This window comes from Xyrauchen texanus, chromosome 4 (genome assembly GCF_025860055.1).
Source record: "Xyrauchen texanus isolate HMW12.3.18 chromosome 4, RBS_HiC_50CHRs, whole genome shotgun sequence".
NCBI lineage: Eukaryota > Metazoa > Chordata > Actinopteri > Cypriniformes > Catostomidae > Xyrauchen > Xyrauchen texanus.
This window is the reverse complement of record NC_068279.1, coordinates 33,844,798-33,866,698: the sequence shown is the minus strand read 5'-3', so window position 1 is coordinate 33,866,698 and position 21,901 is coordinate 33,844,798. Positions and strand designations below refer to the sequence as shown.

Here is a 21,901-nt window from a genome sequence, read left to right as displayed (position 1 = left end):
TGCATGCACAGTGATTAGGGTGTCATGGGTTGATGATCTTAGTTCCTCAACAACAATGACCACATGGACAAATACATGGAGAAATAAAGAGGTAAAAGTTTAATATCTAAGTTGTTTCCAAGTATTCAATGAATGATTAATAGATACGTCGCTGATTATTATGGGTTGAGATGGGTGAGACGTGTCCTCACCTCATCAGGTATGTGTATAATCCACATGAAACTTCTCAAGTTCTTGAGTTGGAGATTCTATTTAATCTTTGCATGTTTTGACTGGTGATTCGGTGCTGGAATCTCTTTTCCGTGTCCCCCATTGTGATGGTCTTATTGACTGTATTATTTGTGTGTATGTAGTTTGTGTTCTGTTTGGAAAGTTTAGAGTGCATCTGGACTGTGAGTAATTCTTCCTCTCCTCAGTCAGGCGTGAACTGCAGTGCTGATCGTGTTACGTAAAATGAGATCTAACGATTATTCGACAACGTAAATGTTTGTTGACTTTGTATTGTTGACGTTTTTGATAACATCGACTAATCATTTCAGCCCTATTCTAAAGTGCATTTCAGTTTACCAATAAACAAAATTTATTTTTGTTTTAAAGCTTCACTATGTAAATTTTTTTTGTAAAAAAAAAAAAAAAAGAAATATTAATGAGAGAGTGCAACAAAAATCCATCTTCCAAACCATGTCTTTATCCAAATACATTTTGATAAACCTATAATAATTATTTATATTTTAGAGATGCCGGGACAATTTTGCTGCATGTTGATGTCATATCCATGCACAGAGAAAATAAGATCTGGCTACAGTAGCGTGTGTGTGGGAGTAGCGTGAAGCTGAAAGGTTGTTGTCACAATGAACAAGAAAAACTGACCACGGATTATTCAATATGGCAAACCTCCAGGGAATCACTTTGTAAAAACAAAGAAACCCCGAACAGAGCACAATCTACAAGCAAAAATGGAAAGCACCAGAGTCTGTAAAAAAACCTGAATCAACATTGGCTTGGCTTTTCAGAGGTGGCGACAACTCTGAGATCTGAAAGGATATAAAATCAAAACAGAGTTGGCTTTTTCTTTCTCAACAGATAAGCTATTTTATTGATATGGTTTATGTATAGTTGTGTAATCTCACACACACACACACACACACATGTTGTGTTTCCATGTTTTATGGGGACTTTCCATAGACATAATGGTTTTTATACTGTACAAACTTTATATTCTATCCCCTAAACCTAACCCTACCCCTAAACCTAACCCTCACAGAAAACTTTCTGCATTTTTACATTTTCAAAAAACATAATTTAGTATGATTTATAAGCTGTTTTCCTCATGGGGACCGACAAAATGTCCCCACAAGGTCAAAAATTTCGGGTTTTACTATCCTTATGGGGACATTTGGTCCCCACAAAGTGATAAATACACGCTCACACATACACACACACACACACACACACACACACACATCTGTGTGTGTGTAGTGAAATACAATAATTATACTTCGGGGAAGAACTTTTCACTTTCTAGCTCACGTGTTTATTTTTCTTTATAACGGCAATAACTTATATAAATAAATAATTTTGTCCTAGGTTTACCAAGGACAAGACCACAAGGTCTTGAAATTATGTTGACCACTGGTTGGTAACAATGACAATCTATAAATTAGTTACTACCGTGGTCTATTTGGCCAGAATATCCAGCAGTTATACACATTTTAAAACTCTTGACATTATCAGACTAGCAATCATTATGACTAATGTTAATAAATGTTGGATATCTTTTGTAACGTCATTTATTTCAAAACATCAGTATTTCCAATAAGTCAAAACAACAGCATAAGATATGGCACTTATCTACTCCGATGACATGTTTTCAGATATCCGTCTTTTCCTTTATTTCATCATTTATTTGTCCATTCGCTCTGATAAGATGTCCTGTATCCCTGTGTATACCGGTGCCTTGAACCACATTTATCTATGCAGAGTAACAGAGCCGAAGCACGACTTACGTCATTACCATAACAATATTCTTCCACAAGACACATGCAATTTTGTATCCGCTTGAGGGCCAAAAGTTACAGAGTGTAGCTTTAATGAATATTAATTGCTACCTATCTCTATCATAACATACATTTTATTAAATTATCTCAAGCATTACTATTTCATCACAAGGGCCAATACCTAATTTAACAATCAGATTTTCATATTTTATATTCATAGAGATAGTTTAGACACTTTATAATCAACCCTCATTGTTGACAAAGTTTACAGTAAAACCAATAAAGCTCTGCAAGAGTCTGAAATGAACCTAAACCATCCGTGATAAAAGAGCCTATTCTGTTGTTTATAGTGTCCATTCTTTCGACATTTAACAGTCCTGCCATGCAACAATCCTTCACCATTGAAGGCCATAGCTATCACAACCTCTTAAAGACAAACAACACTGAGGCATCACAAATACAGTGACTGTATTGGTGAACTAAACATTCTTAGTGAGTTTTAGTAGGGCCAGACAGCACAGTCCTGTAGAAGAATACACAAACAGAGGCAAACTAGGGGCTTGTACAATTTCATCATACTCCTGCACTTTAAGAGGGAAGGTAATGGTAGAATGACATTGCACATCTTGATGTTACGTAAACAAACTCAGAGGCATCCTCTCTTCCCAGAAGGGGAAGGCTTGGAGGAAGTTCATGGTAATGATGGTGATTCAGCCTTCCAATATTGATTTGTTAGATGACTAATTACTGGAACATCTGTAAATGTGAATAAAGAAGGTTCAGATGCAAGCTGCATAAAGAGGAATGTTTGATATAAGGATGTAAGTGCTTAAGAAACCTCTGACCTATGTGATTGCCAACAAGTACTAAGTCATGTTTTGCAGAGGGGTCGAATACTTATTTCTTTCATTAAAATGCAATTCAATTTCAAAAATTTGACATGTGTTTTTCTGGATTTTTTTGTTGTTATTCTGTCTCTCACTGTTCAAATTAACCTACCATTAAAATTATAGACTGATAATTTCTTTGTCAGTGGGCAAACATACAAAATAAGCAGGGGATCAAATACTTTTTCCCTCACTATATATATAACTTTTACTAGTAATAATTCCATTCCTGAAATCAAGAATTGGCATTTTACACAAATTTACATATTTTCAGGATTTGCATATATGCCATGAATTGACTTATTTAAAAGCACTTGGAATGGGGTCATGCAACTATGTCTAATGAAAAATGCCTCATGCCTTGTGTTCAAAACAAATGTATTGTTTTTTTTCTCTCACTTTAAATTTGGCCTATTTTATCGAGTCTGAGAATTTTCTAATGCACAGATAAACCATAATTGAAAATACTGTATGTGCTCTTTTTTTTTTTCAGCTAAATATTTTATACTTTATTTTACTCTCTTTAACAGCCTTTTTAAAAAAACTCTGGGTTGGAAATCTGTTGTAAGACATGACCCAATTAAATTGCACTGGGTACATTTTAGCTCTGACAATTAAAAACACAAGTTCTAGTTAAAACTCTGTTGATGGAGACATTGGCAGTACTTCAACTCAAATGTGAGTGTGTCTGCAGAGAAATAGAGAGACAGAGGATGACTTTGAGGCAAGAAGCCAAAGCAAAAGGCAGAAAGTTTTGAACCAAAATAAAAAAAAATTCTGAGTACCTATAAATCTGACACTTAGAATATCTTATTGCATTCCATTCTGAAGTCATGCATCTCCAATTACATGTTCACATACCCAAAGTATTTAAACACAGGCAGGAGTGCAGCCAATAAAAATACATACATACATACTTACACAAACATTCATACATACACACACAGACAGACACACACACATACATACACATATATGTAGTGCAAATCTAAATACAAATCTGTTATATACAGTGCAAGGGAATGTAATGGCAGAAGAGGTAGGATGTGTTGGATAAATATACAAATACTAGACTTTGAATTGCACATAATTATTGCTCAATGGGGCATTTTCAACTGTTCATGACATGGATAGCATGAGGGAAAAAACTGTTCCTGTGACTGACGGTTCTGTTGCTCAGAATTCTGAAGCGTCGGTCAGAAGGCAACAGTTCAAAAAGGTAGTGGGCAGGGAGAGTGTGGTCCAGAGTGATTTCAGCCTTTTTCCTCACTCTGGAAGTGTATAGTTCTTGTAGGGAGGGCAGGGGGCAACCAGTAATCTTCTCAGAAGTCCGAACTGTCCTTTGTAGTCTTCTGATATCTGATTTTGCAGCCATGTCCTTTTGATACTTGCAATACATGCATTCAGGCATAAAGTGAATACATCAAATATATTGTGATTATTATGTATAGTATGAGGGTAGTTGATATTAAATAGTTTTTGGGGAGTGAACTTTTCTAAAGTATACTCTCTCTAAACTATTTTTAACAGCATTTAGCTATTTTGTTTATCATTATTATGCATTAATATGAAAGGTGTTTATGATCTCATAATACATGTAATATTTATGCTTTTCAAAATCCCTTTGTCACACCACAGTACAATTTTAAATAATTTAATGAAGCCAAAAGGGGGTTAAATTTTTTTTTTTTTAAATTTGAAAACAAATTGACCCATAATAGCACCTGAAATATACTATTTCAGATATATTATATTTTCGAGTAAAATATTTGATAAAAAAAAATACTGAGACACTTGTGTCATCAGTTACCCATGCACATAAATTCATAGATTCCATAAAATAAATCTAACAATTATTTAAACAATACAATCAACAATAAATGTAGTTTCGACATGTCTTTATGTAACCTCATGAGGCTGAAGAGAGCACGGCACAAACTAATGCGATAGTTGTAACACACATGGTTTAAAAGTTTCCACACACACATTTCAGTTGGTGAAAAAACGTATATGCTGTATTCATAAAACAAGACCACAAATTTGTACTAGACATTTATTAATGTGTGAAAAAAATACTTTGAACCCAAAGTACATTTCCAAAATTTTTGTTTGTGCTCCACTCCCAACTTTTGCATTAAATTGAAATAGTAATCTCAGTTGCCTAAATTGTATGTGCTATTAAGACATTTCATCCTTGAAATTTGTACTAAGATCTGTTTTTACAGATCTTTTTATTTTTCCTTTGTCACACATTTACTATGCTATAAACCCATAGCAGTGACTGCATTCTCACTGTGTAGAATATGTGACATCATTAACTGTGCTCAGGTCTAACCCCCAATGCGATTTTGATTGCATTGTCCTTACTCAGGTCTAAACTCTTACGAATGTGATTGCATTTGTATTCAGGTCTAAAATCTCCATATTTGTGTCCTTTTTTGTGTGTATTAACCAGAATGTTCTGGTCCTCTTGGCATGGAGGGTGGAATCATCTCCAACCAGCAGATTACGGCCTCCTCCACTCATCGAGCTCTCTTCGGTCTCCAGAAATGGTACCCCTACTTTGCCCGGCTGAATAAGAAAGGTCTAGTGAACGCCTGGACAGCAGCTGAGAATGACAGATGGCCCTGGATTCAGGTAACAGATTGACACAGACAGAGTAAGTTTGGATGAAGATCCATCAACAGCGAATGAATCTGTAGCTGGCAGAAATGTCCTCTTCTTATAAACCTGTTTATCAGAAAATGATGAATGTTGGTACATTTTAAAATGAGTTGTTGTGACTATATGAAAGATTGGCAGTCTGTGGCAGTTTTTATTACAGTGATATTTCACAGAAAATACTTAATTATTCAAGTCACTGTGGTTGCAATTTTAGTGCGAAATCTCCCGTATCCACCCAAGTAATCAAAATAGTTAAACCATTTTCAAACAAGTACTCTACTAAACTGCAACTTTTCTTATATTAGCATTCAGAAGTGTTGTTCATCCACAGTACAGCCTGACTTTTCTTGATTTCTTTTGATTGATGGTTATGGCATACAGCTGACATATTTATATATCCATCCATTTCTTCGAATTTCTTCAGTAGATGGTTTAGTATTCAGTGTTAGAGATTTCTTCAACACAGTACATTTGATTGATAAGACAGACAATCGCAATGGATGAAAGTCTCAGTCCATTTACCTCTAGTTCTATGATGAGTAGCCTCATGTCAACCTCAGATTTATTCTCTAAATGCCTGTTTGTAAAAGACATTGGGACTGAGTTGGATATTTCATTGAACTGATATTCAGCAGGTTGTGGGAACATAGTGTAAATCTCTTTGACCTCTCTGAAGAGGCGAGATGAAACATGGCTAAAGCAATAAATTATTGAGAAAGTCTGACTGCAGACCTGTGATTGTAACAAGTTAATGACTATTCGTGAACTGGTGGTTGCTAGTAGGTAAAGAGCAAGGATTAGAGGCAGAAAGAGAGAGAGATAGTAAAAAGGGAGAAATATAAAGTATTTAGGGAGTTTGTCTGAATTTAATGATCCCTCTTGGGATAGAGCTTTTGGTGCTTTAGAGCTGTGTGCTGTGAGCCTCTGGGTTAGAACACAGATAGGTGTGTTAGAAATATTGGATAGGCTTAAGGCCACATGCTGTAGTAATTGCCACATGACCTCTCTTGGGCCGTAGAAGTGGGTAAAAAATCAAAACGTGACACTCCAATTATGACTTAAATAAGAGGCTACATATAGTGACTGTTTGTCTCTCTCTCACTTTTTCTTCGCTGTCATTCTTACTCAATTCTTTCCTCGTATTTCTACTTCAGTTTCTCCCTGGGTCTCGTTTACTAATAATTGCATGCTTACAAGTATGCCTGATTAGCAACCTGTGCACACACACACACATACATTTGTTCTTATGCTCATTCAAATGTAGATGAATCCAGATTATTTTAATTGAGGGAGAATGTCCCCACAGTTAGTAATTAGCATAATATTCACCCAAACCATCTTCTTCTCTGAGTTTGGTGCATGTGAATGGCCCCTTATTCTTTCTAAAGATTTGATTTCACCTGAGAGTACTGTACATACATAAAAGACAAATGTAATTTATATCACTGAAAGCGAAGTGACCGCTCCCATTATAATTAATAAATCTGTCAACATTAGGGGTACGCGATGTTTGAAATGCGGAAGCAATCTATTATTATTCTTTTGATGAACTTACAACACAATACATGGAGTCTAATTTTTATCTGACCTGTTACTCATCTGAGGTAACAGCACTTTGATGTTCCAGGCTGAATTAAAAACTGCATTTTTTGTTTCCTTGAAGGGCACTGCTGTGGGAGGGGATGCCACTTGAAAGCTTTTCCAAAACAAAAGTGAAGGCCCATCCACAATACTGTTAGCAAAGATTACATTCATACTATAATGTCATGTTTTCTTCAGAGTACCCACTTCAAGGGCATTACATTTAAGAGTGAGTATAGGGCATAGGGAGGATCACTTGCTATTGGATCTGCCCCCAATCTGCTGTAGCGTGTGCTGTTAAAGGCACCTCTTCTTAATTTTCTTTAATACACCCACAATTTACAAAGAAATCGCATAATAACACATTACTAGTGTTATTATTAGATTATGACGTGATTTTAATTTTGTTTTATTTAACTAATTTAATTTTTAAAATGTCTCCCCTTTTTCTGGATGACCAAAAGGGCACCAAAAGGGTCAGGGGCCTGCGCCCCTGCTGTCCCCATCTGTGCACGACATCGATCAGTGATGTTGTCCAAACTGGATGCATCCTTCATGCCACAGTAAAAGGATGCCCCCTGTTCTATTTTGCATTGCACGTGCTGGATGAACTCCTGCCAACAAGACAAATGTATGGTTTAGAACGTTTGATTTGAGGCATTGAAACTCAGTGCAACATCGCTCATATCCGGTGTTGACAGGGTGTTAGTAATGATTATTATATTATTTTTTTTTTTTTTTCATTTTAAAAACACATTACATGTTTTTAAGGCTACCTTGAGTGTGATTTTTGTGTACATGTGGTTTCAGATGATTCTGAATTTGTTTTCTAAATGTAGAAATAATGTAAGTGCAAACTTATTGATGAATCATTCAACGTGTGTGCAAATGTTTTACGTAAATACTATATTTAATACAATACATTGCGAATAAAACGCAAACTCTGCACAAACACTGTTTGTTAAAAAGTAGGGGGAGAGGTAAATATGAAGTTCTGTTTGGTTGAAGGGGAAGCTTTGAAAGGATCACTTGCATCTAGTCTTTCCCAATTGTGTGAAATTGCTTTGCGACACACTTGGGAAATGTATTTTAGTCCATAGTGGACAAAAGTAAAAGACTTCATAACTGAGGAAGTGGCATTTCTGGACATGAAGGAAGTAGAATACTCAGCAACACTTTATTCATTAAAGTTTTTATTTAATTTATTGGATTTGGAATGTCTCCTCAATATGCTGATTTGCACATGCTTAGAGTCCTTGCATTAGTAGGGTCCATTCATTTGAATGCTCTACTGCAGTGGTTCCCAAACCTTTTACAGTGGCGTACTCTAATGCATAGATAACATTCACACAAGGTATTTTGAAAATATGTATATTTAACACAATTATCTTTGTAAAACAAATCCCTTATATTAATGTACACTGTACATGTTTTGTGCATGTTATATTAATCGTATACTTATTTATTGAATGGCTTATCGATTGAGATGGTACATTTGATATAACTGCATAACTTGAAAGCTTCCCCCTCGTTGCGTCGCAGTACGCAAGAATAGCGTTCAGTTCTGTGCCTGGAATTGCACATCACTGCACTGCTGGAGACTTTGAGCATTGTGGAAAAGTATCTATGCAATTGCACGGTCACATTTGACACTGTGAGCTGATCTGCTAAAAAAACTTCATGCAACAATGTAAAAACGGGTATGTAGTGTGCGAGCAAATGTGAGTGAAAATTACCATGTGTGAATTTGTACAATTATTTGGCCACACCAGATATCTGAAACCTGTCATCAAAGCTTATGAACTTATACCATCAGAATCAAAAATCCCTACGGATCTAACCTTAAATACAAATTAAGTTTTAAACTGCGAAATAACAAACAAACAAAATTAAAATTGTGGACGGCTGACATGTGTGAGTCTGGTAAAACAGTGAAGTATGTTGCTATCACTAAGCTACGTCACCTAGCAGTGTGCTTGTCTGGCAAATTAAAGATAATTGTGTGACGCATGAGTAGACTGCAAAAAAAATATAGGGTTATTTGTTTCATTAAATATTTATCTGACCTTTATGCCACAACCATTTTGGTGTTTCTACACTAGAGGGCAAACTAAATTATTTTGACCAGTAAGAAATGCATGAAATGGGTTTCCATCCATCCATCCATCCATCCATCGTCAACCGCTTATCCTGTGTACAGGGTCGCGGGGGGCTGGAGCCTATCCCAGCTAATGAAATGGGTTTGAATGTGATGAAATTAATAGAACGGTAAATCTCAGAGTTGTATTTGCGTACCCCCATTGTCACCTCATGTACCGCAGTTTGGGAAACACTGCTGTACTGTATGATCCAAGTGTTTGCATTTCATTATAAAAATTAAATTAAATCAGAACTTATCCTTGCCAGTCATGTTTTAGTGCAATCTGAGTCTAGTTGTGTAATTTATCCCCAGTTTATCTTTTCAAATATTGCAGCTACACACCACAGTCAAGTATCTCCAGGTTACTGCCATCAAAGAGTATATCAGCCACTTCAAGGTTATAAAAGCTCTTCAGTCTATAAATTAAATCAATAAGCTGGGCCTTTTAACCACTCTGACTACCAGCCTTCTGCGCAGCTATTTAAAAACCCCATACAGACCAAACATTCCCCTTCTGTCACTCACTCGACATTGTATTGATTGAAGTGACACAAGACCCTTCCTGGGACGCCAAACATACCTCTGAACCTGAGAAAAGGCAGATGTCAAGTTGGAAGACAGAATTTCACCACTGTTCCACTCACCTTTACTGGCGATAAGCACTGCTGTTGGATCTACGGCGCGTTTCCAGCTGGCATTCTCTCTCTCTGCACGCTGTGCAGTCCACACCCCTGGGCGCTTCGACAGCGCTTTCATTGCCTGAAAGAGTGTTTCTCCTCCTAAAAAGAATTTATTTCCTCTAAAAGAGTTTGAGTTCCCACTGTTAAAAGAGCAATACACAGCAGGCATTGAACGTCCTTTTCAGGATGTTTCAGGAGCACCTGAAAAGGCGTACGGCCCCCGTATCCAGGACCCCTTCCAGGACCAGGAAAGCTCCAGAAGCCCTCCTGAGATGGGCGACGCTGACAGTCAGACGTTCGCTCTGGAGCTAGTACCAAGACCACTCCGTCCCCCAGTGGAGGGCCGGGAGGAGAATCCTTGTTTCATTTGCTGCACCGCCTTCGGGCTGTGGCACCCAAATTCTCAATAAAGTGTGATTTCCTCACTCCCTGGGTGTGCGCCATTCTCACGGTTCCCCAGACACAGTTCCCTCACCTACGTTCCATGACTGCTTAGCCCCGGCAGGCCAGCGCTGACGAGTTCTGAAGATGCCTCTCTAGGACCTCTTCCTCAGTCTCTAACCCTGCTGGGTGCACGGAGCAAGGTAAGTGCTTTGAGTTTTTTCTCAGCACCCAAGCCTCGGGACGCTCTTCTGCCTCCCGACACGCTATTACCTGCTCCCCCCTGCCGCGAAGCCCTGCCCGGTATGTCAAAAGCGATTGTCCCGTTAGTGCCCCTTGCGAAGAGTTTGGATGCATGGCTTTCACTTCACAATCCGTCGTGCTGGCTGGCCAGGACCATCCGACTCATCTACGCGATTAAGTTCGCCTGGCTTCCGCCTCGTTTCAGCGGTGTTCACTCCACTTCCGTGCACGGCAAGAAAACCAGCACCTTATGAGCAGAGATCAGGACCCTGCTCCTCAAGAATGCGATAAAGGGTTTTTACATCGTACCCAAAAAAAAGCGGTGGGTTGCGACCAATCTTGGACCTGCGAGTTCTCAAACGGGCCTTACACAGACTCCCGTTCAAAACGTTCACGCAGAAACAGATTCTTACCTACATTCAACAGCTAGATTGGTTCGCACCGGTAGACCTGAAGGACGTGTACTTCCACGTCTCCGTTCTACCTTGACACCGACCCTTCTTACGGTTTGCGTTTGACGGCCAGGAGTATCAGTACAAGGTCCTCCCCTTCGGCCTGTCCCTGTCCCCTCGTGTCTTCACGAAGATTGCAGAGGCAGCTCTTGCCCGGCTAAGGGAAGTGGGCATCCGCATTCTCAACTACCTCAATGCTACCTCGACGACTGGCTCATCCTGGCTCATGCTCGAGAGTTAGTGTGCGCTCACAGGGCTGTATCTCTTGTCCTACGAATGTTTCTCCCACTAATCCGGGGCAAGCACGTCTTGATCTGTTCAGACAGCACCGCAACGGTAGCATACATAAATGACCAAGCTTGGTTGCACTCGTCATATTTCATAACTCGCCCGACATCTCCTCCTATGGAGTCAGCCGCGACTCAGGTCGCTGTGCGCCACTCACATCCCTGGCAACCGCAACACGATGGCAGACGAGCTGTCGCGGCAGGTTTCGCCCTGTGGAGAGTGGAGGCTCCACCCCCAGGTGGTCCAGCGGATATGGGACGAGGAACAGGTCATCCTGGTGGCCCCTTACTGGCCCACCTCCCTGGAAAATTCCCCTGAGGAAGGACCTTCTTTCTCAGGGACGGGGCACCCTCTGGCACCCGCACCCAGACCTCTGGAACCTCCACGTCTGGCCTCTGGATGGGATGTGGAAGATCTTGTAGATCTATCATCTGCAGTCGTAGACACGATCAACCAAGCCAGAGCTCCCTCCACCAGGCAACTTTATGCCCTATAGTGGCGCTTTTTCGCAAATTGGTGTTCTTCTCGAGCCGAAGACCCACAGAGGTGCGCAGTTCGGTCAGGGCTTTCATTCCTGCAGGAGAGGCTGGAGGGGAGGCTGTCACCCTCCACCTTGAAGGTGTATGTAGCTGCTATCGCAGCCCACCACAACTCAGTAGATGGCAAGTCCCTAGGTAAGCACGACTTGATTATCTTGTTCCTGAAAGGCGCCCGGAGACTGAACCCTCCCTGGCCTAGCCTGTTCCCCTCCTGGGATCTCTCTGTGGTCCTCTCGGGCCTTCAGAGACCCCCCTTCGAGCCGCTTGATTCAGTTGTGCTCAAAGCCCTCTCCCTGAAGACGGCCCTTCTGATCACGTTAGCCTCCATCAAGAGGGTTGGGGACCTGCATGCGTTCTCTGTCAGCGACACCTGCCTGGAGTTCGGTCCGGCACATTCTCACGTTATCCTGAGGCCATGACCGGGCTATGGACCCAAGGTGCCTACGACCCCCTTCAGGGACCAGGTTGTGAGACTGCAAGCAAGCTGCCCCAGGAGGAGGCAGACCCAGCCTTCTCGTTGCTGTGTCCAGTACGTGCTTTGCGTATCTATTTGGACCACACGCAAAGCTCTAGATGTTCTGAGCAGCTCTTTGTCTGCTACGGCAGAAAGGGAACGCTCATTGGGTCGTTGATGCTATTTCCTTAGCTTATCACACCCAGGCCGTGCCCGCCCCCTGGCAGGTTGGAGCACACCATATGAGAAGTGTGGCATCATCGTGGGCACTGGCCCATGGCACCTCCTTAGCAGACATCTGCAGAGCAGCTGGCTGGGCAACACCCAATACCTTTGCCAGATTTTACAATATCAGGGTTGAGTCGGTCTCGTCCCGTGTTTTGTCAGGTCCGAGTTAGTAAAAGTCGGTAACTCGGCACAAATAAGCTTGCGATTCACTACAAATGTTTGCAAGAAGTTTATTGCTCTTTACCGGTAGTGGTGAACCTGTAACAAACCTTTGGCTATGATGAAGAGTTTGCTGCAATGCTCTTTTGCCTGGTAAAATAATGAGTGCCAAATTTGCAGCACATTTGCAGCAAGTTTGCAAAACCTCTCGATTTTTGTAAGGGCTGTTCATGCCTACTAAAGTGCATGCTGTCATTAAAACAAAAGGGGCATGGTAATTATTATTATTATTATTTTTTATATTATTATAATGTATTTATTTTCAGTTGAACTTTTAGCTCAAATTATTATGCTAACAATGTAACTGACTAAAATAAATATATAGATTAAAAGTATATCAAATTAGAAAATAATTTAAAATAGTAGCATCTTCACTAGTGGTCTCAGAATTTTGGACCCTACTGTACTGTACATGCTTTAAATTCATTAAAAGTACCTCTATGTTCCTTAATTCAAATATGTTTTATCACTGGAATTAATGTCCTGCAGCGGTGTGTGTTTTTGTGTCTGCCTGTTTATGTCTGCATGACTCTCGCTCTCCTACCCCACACAACACAACAACTTCAAAAGCCTGTCAGTGGCTGGAGATTTGAGATCATGATTGGTAAACGACTCTTGCGTGATTGGGTGTCAAACTGATAAACGGCCTTTGGGAAATACAGCCATTCAGTTGCCGTCCACAACTGAATCAGTTTCCACAAAACTGACAAATATCGCTGTTTCAGATGTTTCCAATTGCCGTTCCACACATGGTGCCAGTGTGGGTACATCTCCATTAGATGAAGTGACTCCAACATCTGTGGCTATTATGAACGAGAAGCATCATGCAGTCATGGCCTTTTAGTCACACAGAGTTAATTGGTCACACCTGTTTTTGTCTTGTGCGAGTCTATGAAAGGATAGATCGAGATTAATTGGTGTATAATTAACACTTAGGAAAAAATAAATAAACAACTTGAGCAAGATTTATGTATGTGATAATATACAGCCAGAGGGTAGTTCTTGACAGGGTGAGCTTGTATCACCCTGAAGGAGTATATTTTGCATTAATGACCTGCTGACTACATTTTCCCACTTAGCCTTCTATACATCTACTAACCAAATAAGTACATGGACATAAAATATTATGTTGAAACTATTTTATTATCCTACATGTAGATTTGCTTACAACATAGTTACAAATTAGAAAATACATCTCCCTTGCAGCCTGCAGTATTGCCCACAGTGTTATGATAGTGTGAAGGTAGGAGAAGGCAGACGTGAGGTTCGGGTCTAAATGCGGTTCTTTATTAGCAAGAAAATAATAATGACACAAACACAGGAACAAATGAAAGGTCCACGATGGGAAAAGAAACTAAACTGGAACACTGGGTAATAGACAGAAGGGGTGCAGGAGTGAACAGACAGCAAACATCCACGGAGGGCTGAAGAACGGCAGGGTTAACCTCGGACGAACAGGGTACTCTAGGGAACAAGAACAAGGAGCGTACAGGAACGTAGGCAAGAGGAGCATGAACATGAAACGTCAATGAACGACAACGGAGAGAGGAAATGACAGGGTTTAAATAGATCGACATGGTGATAACAAGATAGGCGACAGGTGCAGACAATAACGCTGTGACAGCGGTGATGAGGAGTGAGGACGAAGGGAAGTGTAGTTCTAACAGAGACAGTGAAACACAGGCGGGCAACAAGGAAGACATGACAGGGAGCATGTTCGGTGAAACGGAAAACACGGGACGGACAACAAGGTAGAGTGACATAAACGTGAAATAAACGTGACTAGTGAAAACAGAGAACACAGGGATCGTAACACACAGTAGTCGTTCAGGTACATTGCAAACTCTCCATGAACCAGCGTGCACCATTCACAAACCGTCCCACTGCCTTAACTCTCTATCATACATTTACACACACATATACACACACACACACTTTATTTCTTGATTATTTCTGGTATTTTGTTTGAGTATTGGATTCCTTGCCTTTTGTTTATTGTTTTCTTTATGCTATTTGGAAATATACTTATGCTTTGGAAAGTGAAACTCTTTTGCGAATTTATTTCAAATGCATGTAATTGGTGGCTTTTAGAGCTATCTGGGATAAAGTATCCATGTTGATTGGCCTAAACCTGTCTGGCACCCGAATTTTTACTTAAAATAATTAATTTATTATTCTGTTACACCGTCTAATTTACATTGATGGCAATATAATTAAAAATAGTGCAGACAATTTTTTATAGTAAGAACACATCATGTTAGAACAGGACATAATAACAATTCAAATGCAAAATAGATTGTTATCTATTGTCAAGGAGGAGCCCTGGAAGGCTCGAGAGACTTGTGAGGCGGAGCCCTGGGAGGCTCGGGAGGAGGAGCCCCGGAAGACTCGAGAGGAGGAGCCCTGGAAGACTCGAGAGACTTGAGTGGCGGAGCCCTAGGAGGCTTGGGAGGAGGAGCCCTGGAAGACTCGAGAGACTGGATAGGCGGAGCCCTAGGAGGCTCGGGAGGAGGAGCCCTGGGTGTTCTTTATTAGCAAGAAAATAATAATGACACAAACACAGGAACAAATGAAAGGTCCACGATGGGAAAAGTAACTAAACTAAAGGAACGTAGGCAAGAGGAGCACGAACATGAAACGTCAACGAACGACAACGGAGAGAGGAAACGACAGGGTTTAAATAGATCGACACGGTGATAACGATAGGCGACAGGTGCGGACAATAACGCTGTGACAGCGGTGATGAGGAGTGAGGACGAAGGGAAGTGTAGTTCTAACAGAGACAGTGAAACAGGCGGGCAACAAGGAAGACATGACAGGGAGCATGTTCGGTGAAACGGAAAACACGGGACGGACAACAAGGAAGAGTGACATGGGACGCGACTGGCGAGAGTGAAATGGAAAACGCGGGGTGGATCACAATGAAAGGCGACATAAACGTGACATAAACGTGACTAGTGAAAACAGAGAACACAAGGATCGTAACACACAGTAGTCGTTCAGGTACATTGCAAACTCTCCATGAACCAGCGTGCACCATTCACAAACCGTCCTACTGCCTTAACTCTCTATCATACATTTACACACACATATACACACACACACACACACACACACACACACACACACACTTTATTTCTTGATTATTTCTGGTATTTTGTTTGAGTATTGGATTCCTTGCCTTTTGTTTATTGTTTTCTTTATGCTATTTGGAAATATACTTATGCTTTGGAAGTGAAACTCTTTTGCGAATTTATTTCAAATGCATGTAATTGGTGGCTTTTAGAGCTATCTGGGATAAAGTATCCATGTTGATTGGCCTAAACCTGTCTGGCACCCGAATTTTTACTTAAAATAATTAATTTATTATTCTGTTACACCGTCTAATGTACATTGATGGCAATATAATTAAAAATAGTGCAGTAGTAAGAACACATCTTGTTAGAACAGGACAGAATAACAATTCAAATGCAAAATAGATTGTTATCGACTGTGGGCTTGTCCAATGATTTGAAATCGATATTGACAATATATATAAAACAAACAATATATTGACTTCTAAAGCCACTTTAATATTGTCTAATCAATGCCTTAATCATCTGCCACAATAATGCTATATATTTCAGTCTAAATATTAATTCAGTTTGGCATGTCATGTGATTAATCTGATTAAACATTTGAATCAATTGACAGCCCTAATTAAAATTAATAGTGAAATCCTCAGAGGCCATTTTTATTACAGTCAGTTTACCATTTTGATCATCTGTATGTTGCCATGAACAACAGTCAACTATACAGGTTAGTGGTAATTATACAACACATATCATATATATATATATATATATATATATATATATATATATATATATATATATATATATGTCAATATATATATATATATATATATATATATATATATATATATATATATATATATATATATTTGACTTCTCAATGCTGTGATTGAGCAATCAGCAAATATTCCAGAGAGTCATATAATAATGAGATGTAGCTTGATGTGAGTGTTCTTTAATAATAACACAAGCAAACTTCTGTGAGTGACTTTCAAATTACTGTTACAATTATTGCTAATTACTGTAAAAGTAAGCAAACATCCAAAATGCCAAGATTGCTTAACAGTGTTGACAATTCTGAATGTGATTTATCTATAGAAATTGGCAGGTTATCCCACCATGTGATGTAGACCATGTCAATGGTTTAGTACGTTTTTGATACATCTTTAGAGAGACTTAAAGGGTTGGAGAACAAATTCAGGTAGTGATTTGTGTGGCCCCTCAATATCCCAGTCACATTTTTCACACACTGTAAGATCAAGTGAAGCTGACTGTAAAGTCACATACACAGGCACATACACACACATTTTGGTTGGCTATCCTTATGAGGACATAATGGTTTTTATACTATACAAACTATAGATTATATCCCCTACCCCTAAATCTAACCCTCACTAAAAAACTTTCTGCATTTTTATGTTATCAAAAAAACATATATATTTTTAAGCTAATTGAATTATGGGGACACTAGAAATGTCCTCATAAACCACATTTTGTAGCATAATACCCTTGTGATTACCAGTTTGTAACCTAAAAAAATGTCATCGAAAACCACACACACACACACACACCATTCAGCGATTACAAATCATTTTAAGTCTGTATTATGACTATTACTTTCCCCCCATTTCATGGCTGTCTGTCTGAGAGCTTGAACTGTCTCATTATGAGCACTCAGCTCCACTCCACACCCCATCCTTCAGGAACCCTCTCAGACAGTTTTTTACCTCTGGGGGATAGAGGGTCTTATTTGACTGACTGCTCTCCGTCACTGTTATACCTACTCTGGGGTCTACAAGCGTTGCTACATTAGTAAAACAGAGGAGTTATGGTGAGAAGTGCGGAAGATATTATAAAAGCCTCATTACTTACAGATAGGGTGACCAGATTCCTGCTTGTGGAAAACGAGACAGCCCCCTACCATACAAATGTTTTATTGACGTATCCTAGCCAAGGCGCAGATCAATGTGAAGAAGAGGGTGCATCCGCATCTGTAACTGTTGTCACCTTGTACTTTTCGCTGGCAGGAATTTATTTTCTCAGTGTGTGCTTGTCTTTCAAGAGTTTATTGTAAAATGCAGAGCAGTCCAGTCCAAAATGAAGACATATGAAAAGCATTGCCTTCATGACTGTTACACTGAGTAATGATTTATCCGGTGTCCATGCTGCGTTCATTAATGAGAACACATGCTCCACAGATACAGATGTCCCAGGCAGGCATAAAACAAACTCCATGAACTTGGCTAAGACTCAGAAGTTGATGGTCTTGCTCTTCAGCTCACAAAAAATGTCTGTCTCAGATCATTTTGTTCATGTTCCACTCAGTGATGCAACGAGTGACTGTTTTTCACGCAAGGCCACTCATCAAAGAGTGTGGTTTTGTCAGTCAAACTGAGAGCGGGGATTCTGGAGTAAAAGTGTTTGAGGCTGCTCTGAATGTCTTTCCACTCTGGGATATCTCTCAGTAGGGCCTACTCAAGTTTTTCTGTGCTCTCCAATGAGCAGCTCCAATTTAGGAGGTAATCCACCGATGCTGAATAAAAGTTTCTCACTGCACAAAATAAATCATCCGCTCACATGTCACCAGCTTCAACCAGGGCATCCAACTTCTTTTTAATGTCAGAGGGTATGAATGATTCCTCCAGCCTAGACTGCAAGACTTTTCTCAGGTCATGAAAGTGCAAAGCCACTTCTGTGGCTGATATGTGGTTTTGCTCTACTATATCCAGTACATGGTTAAAAGTGGATGTTTGCTTGAGTGCACAGCCAATCCAAAGTTTAGTGCAAGGATCGCTGAAAATGTCTCTTAGAAACTTTGGGCATTTTTCTTGAGAAAGAAAGTATGCATGCAGACCATTGAAAATGTGTAAAATTTCGGATCATACAATTTCTTGATCAATTTTGAAGTGCGGTCAGCTGACCGAACGCGATAGCCGTGCACAATAGAATGATAAGCAAAAAGTCCTTCACTTGCGTGCACCTTATCAGATTCAAACTTTGCTTCACAAACGAATCGCTAACACTTGGGGTGGCACAATTACTTTTAGCAGCTTTTTTGTATGAACATGCTGCACGATGTTGATGCAGCCTCCATGGTTGATGGAAAAAGCGAGCTCCACAAATCTCACAACTAAATTACTAGGATCTGTCTGTGACTCCTTTTATTTCCTTTTTGGAAGATCCTCATTAAATGTACACGCACACTTCCTTGACAATTTTCCAGCCAAAATTGAGTCTGTGTGATCCTTCAAACTGACACTTCAATCAGTTCACTAACTTGAAGTCTATTGATAGGGGATCGTGATTGGATAGTTTAATCCAATCATCTACATCAAATAACATGGTGTGATTTTATTGGTTTTACAAGCCGTGACTGAGAGAGGCAAGTAGGTGATAGAGGAATTTTAGGAGGGGGAGGGGGGCGGGGGGGTGCAGGACAAAAATATATATATATTCTTTTCAGAATATTAGGGACACTAGAAAAACTAGAAATACGGGGCTGTCCCGAGAACTGTTTCTCGGGACGTCTGGCCACCCTACTTGCAGACCACCTCTTACCTCTGGATGACAGTCTATATGTACATACAGTGAAATGGATGATGCTGTGCCTTAATCGTGAGTGTATGCATTAATGCATGTGTATGTATACTTCCAGACAACATGAATACAGCCAGTGTGTTGAGCATCAACGTGTAGCCATTTACATATTTCTCTCTGGCTCTTTGTCATGAAGCCATGTAAGAAGGACATTAGTGATTATCTTACATTAATGAATGTCCCTCTCTCTCCTCCACATGCTGGTTTAATTCAGGGTTTTCAAATCATTTCTGTAGTCTCCTCAACACTGCACATTGTGAATGTCCCTCTAATTAAACACACTTGATTCAGCTCATTAGCTTATTAGTAGAGGCTCCAAGACCTACAGGGAGTTGCAAGAAAGCCCTTAAGAAAGCCCTTAGTGACAATATTACAGACTAATATAGATACTAATAGATACACACTATTATAACTCTGTTCTTAAATTTAAGATGAAGTCTGTTATTTATGCAACTCTAGCATTAACAAATAGAATTGGAAAAACAAACATTATATTCAAACATATTCAAAAAAATGTCCTGTTCTTTAAATTGGCACTTAAGCTGAAGTGTAAATTCTTCACTACTAATGCCCCAAACTCACATCATAGGTTTAACTAATGTTGCTGTCAGGCTGGTCGGGATGCTTAACCAAGCATGTTGTGATAACGTAGAGCCACGATGTTGACACTTTTCAGGAAATAAACCTGAAAATGGCTTACTTAAAGTTGGCTCTGCATATAAAGATGGGACAGGACAAAAACCTTTGCTATGACATACATGGTTGTTTGGATTGGCATGACATCTGTCCCTGCAGCTGTATACTCCCAACCACAGCAGCTTCAGTTGTTTGCTTGATGTTAATGCTAACATAGAGGTTGTGCTTCCACATTTGAAGGGCAAATTGATAATGTTAGCATTTTCTTTTCATCTAGGGAGAACAGAGCTGATGTTGTGCTTTTGAAAAATGTATATGTTATCAGTCAGTTGATTGAAATTATGATTTGATTCTGGGAGTTATTGTTGCCATCTGTAATGTACTGTAGCAGCAGTACTTCATAACACAGCAGTGTCACTGAATCTGAATACAGCAATGCGTTCTTATTTCACACCCATAAAGAAATTAATCTAATCTAATGAAATATTTAAAAATAGTAATAATAATAATAATAAATATATCATAAAATGTCTTATTTAAATAAGAAATTGAAAAAATCTTGATTCATTGATTAGAAATAGCTTTTTGTGAGTGAAATCTCTATGAAATTATTTTTAAAATCAGTTTATGCAGTAATGGATTAAGACTAACAAACAACTGGAAAGTCATTGAATTCCATTGGTCAAAAGCTGTAAAAACAATGTTTAATGCATTTAAATATGGCCATAATTGTCAGACAATTTACTTCTGGAAATAATAATAAAAAAAAAAGTATAATCTGAGTTACCAATATAGCAGTGCATTTCCAATATAAAGTTAAATATATCTATTTGTGTTGTTGAAAGTGTGTGCATTTTTATTTTTTGCTAAAAGGAATCATTTTACCCTTTGCCGTCAGGGGCATGTCTAGGATTTGAAAACATCCATGGCTGAAGCCACACTCTCAAGAGCTAAGGGTATCCTTATATTATTTATTTATTTCAAAAGAAATAAAATGCTTTGGATTATATTTGACCTCTTTGATTAGAAGAATTTGATACAGAAGCAGTACATGAGCAGTCCATTTTGTGCTTGCAGAAGTTAACTAGTTTTTATGTGGAGTTTAAAAAAAATGTTTTTTTCAAAATGATCAGAAAAGATCACTTTGATATTCTACAGACTAGATACAAAACTGCTGTTTTCCTCTTTCTTGAAGAGGGAAGATCTATTGACAGCTGTTCGCTATGTAAAACCTTTAAAATACCATCACCATCTGTGGATGGATGAGATGTAGGCTCTTATACACAAGGCTGGTCATATGGGCACAGACATTTTTTTCGAATGTCACTAAAAATAATAGCATTGGACATGCTCACAATATACTAACTGCTCTGGATATGTGGCAGATTCTTTCCTTTACAAGGGAAAGGAAAGCATACCAGATGAGTCGTTTTGAGAGCCTTTAAAATTCTGCCTTATGCTTTCTATGGGGTTATATTCTACTCATCATTATTTTTGTCTTTGTTTAAAAACAAATGTCAAAACATACAATTTCTTTATACCTCTCTCTTTGACTTTGTATCTGTTTATCTTTCTATCTCTTTTGTTCTCTTGCACCCTCCTTCAGATTAACCTACAGAGAAGAATGCGCGTCACAGGAGTGATAACCCAAGGTGCCAAGCGCATTGGGAGCCCAGAATATGTTAAATCGTACAAAGTGGCCTATAGCAATGATGGAAAGACCTGGAGGATGTACAAAGTCAAGGGCACAGATGAAGATATAGTGAGACATTCTTTTTTTTAATTAGCAGAAAGACCCACCATCAGTCACTCAGCATGTGCTTTTACCTACCTTTCCGCCA

General features: G+C 39.3%; 1 protein-coding gene across 5 annotated transcripts in view; it reads left to right on the top strand.

Annotated features, from left to right (window-relative positions):
* LOC127639989 (EGF-like repeat and discoidin I-like domain-containing protein 3) overlaps window positions 1-21,901 on the top strand; it is a 325,228-nt gene that overhangs the window by 218,064 nt on the left and 85,263 nt on the right. For 4 of the 5 annotated variants that reach the window (XM_052122382.1, XM_052122366.1, XM_052122373.1 and 1 more), the window contains 2 exons: window positions 5,340-5,521; window positions 21,667-21,822. In XM_052122382.1, coding sequence (XP_051978342.1) covers window positions 5,340-5,521; window positions 21,667-21,822 — 338 coding nt within the window. The remainder of the gene's footprint in view (window positions 1-5,339; window positions 5,522-21,666; window positions 21,823-21,901) is intronic. The other variant, XM_052122388.1, reaches the window with a different exon arrangement.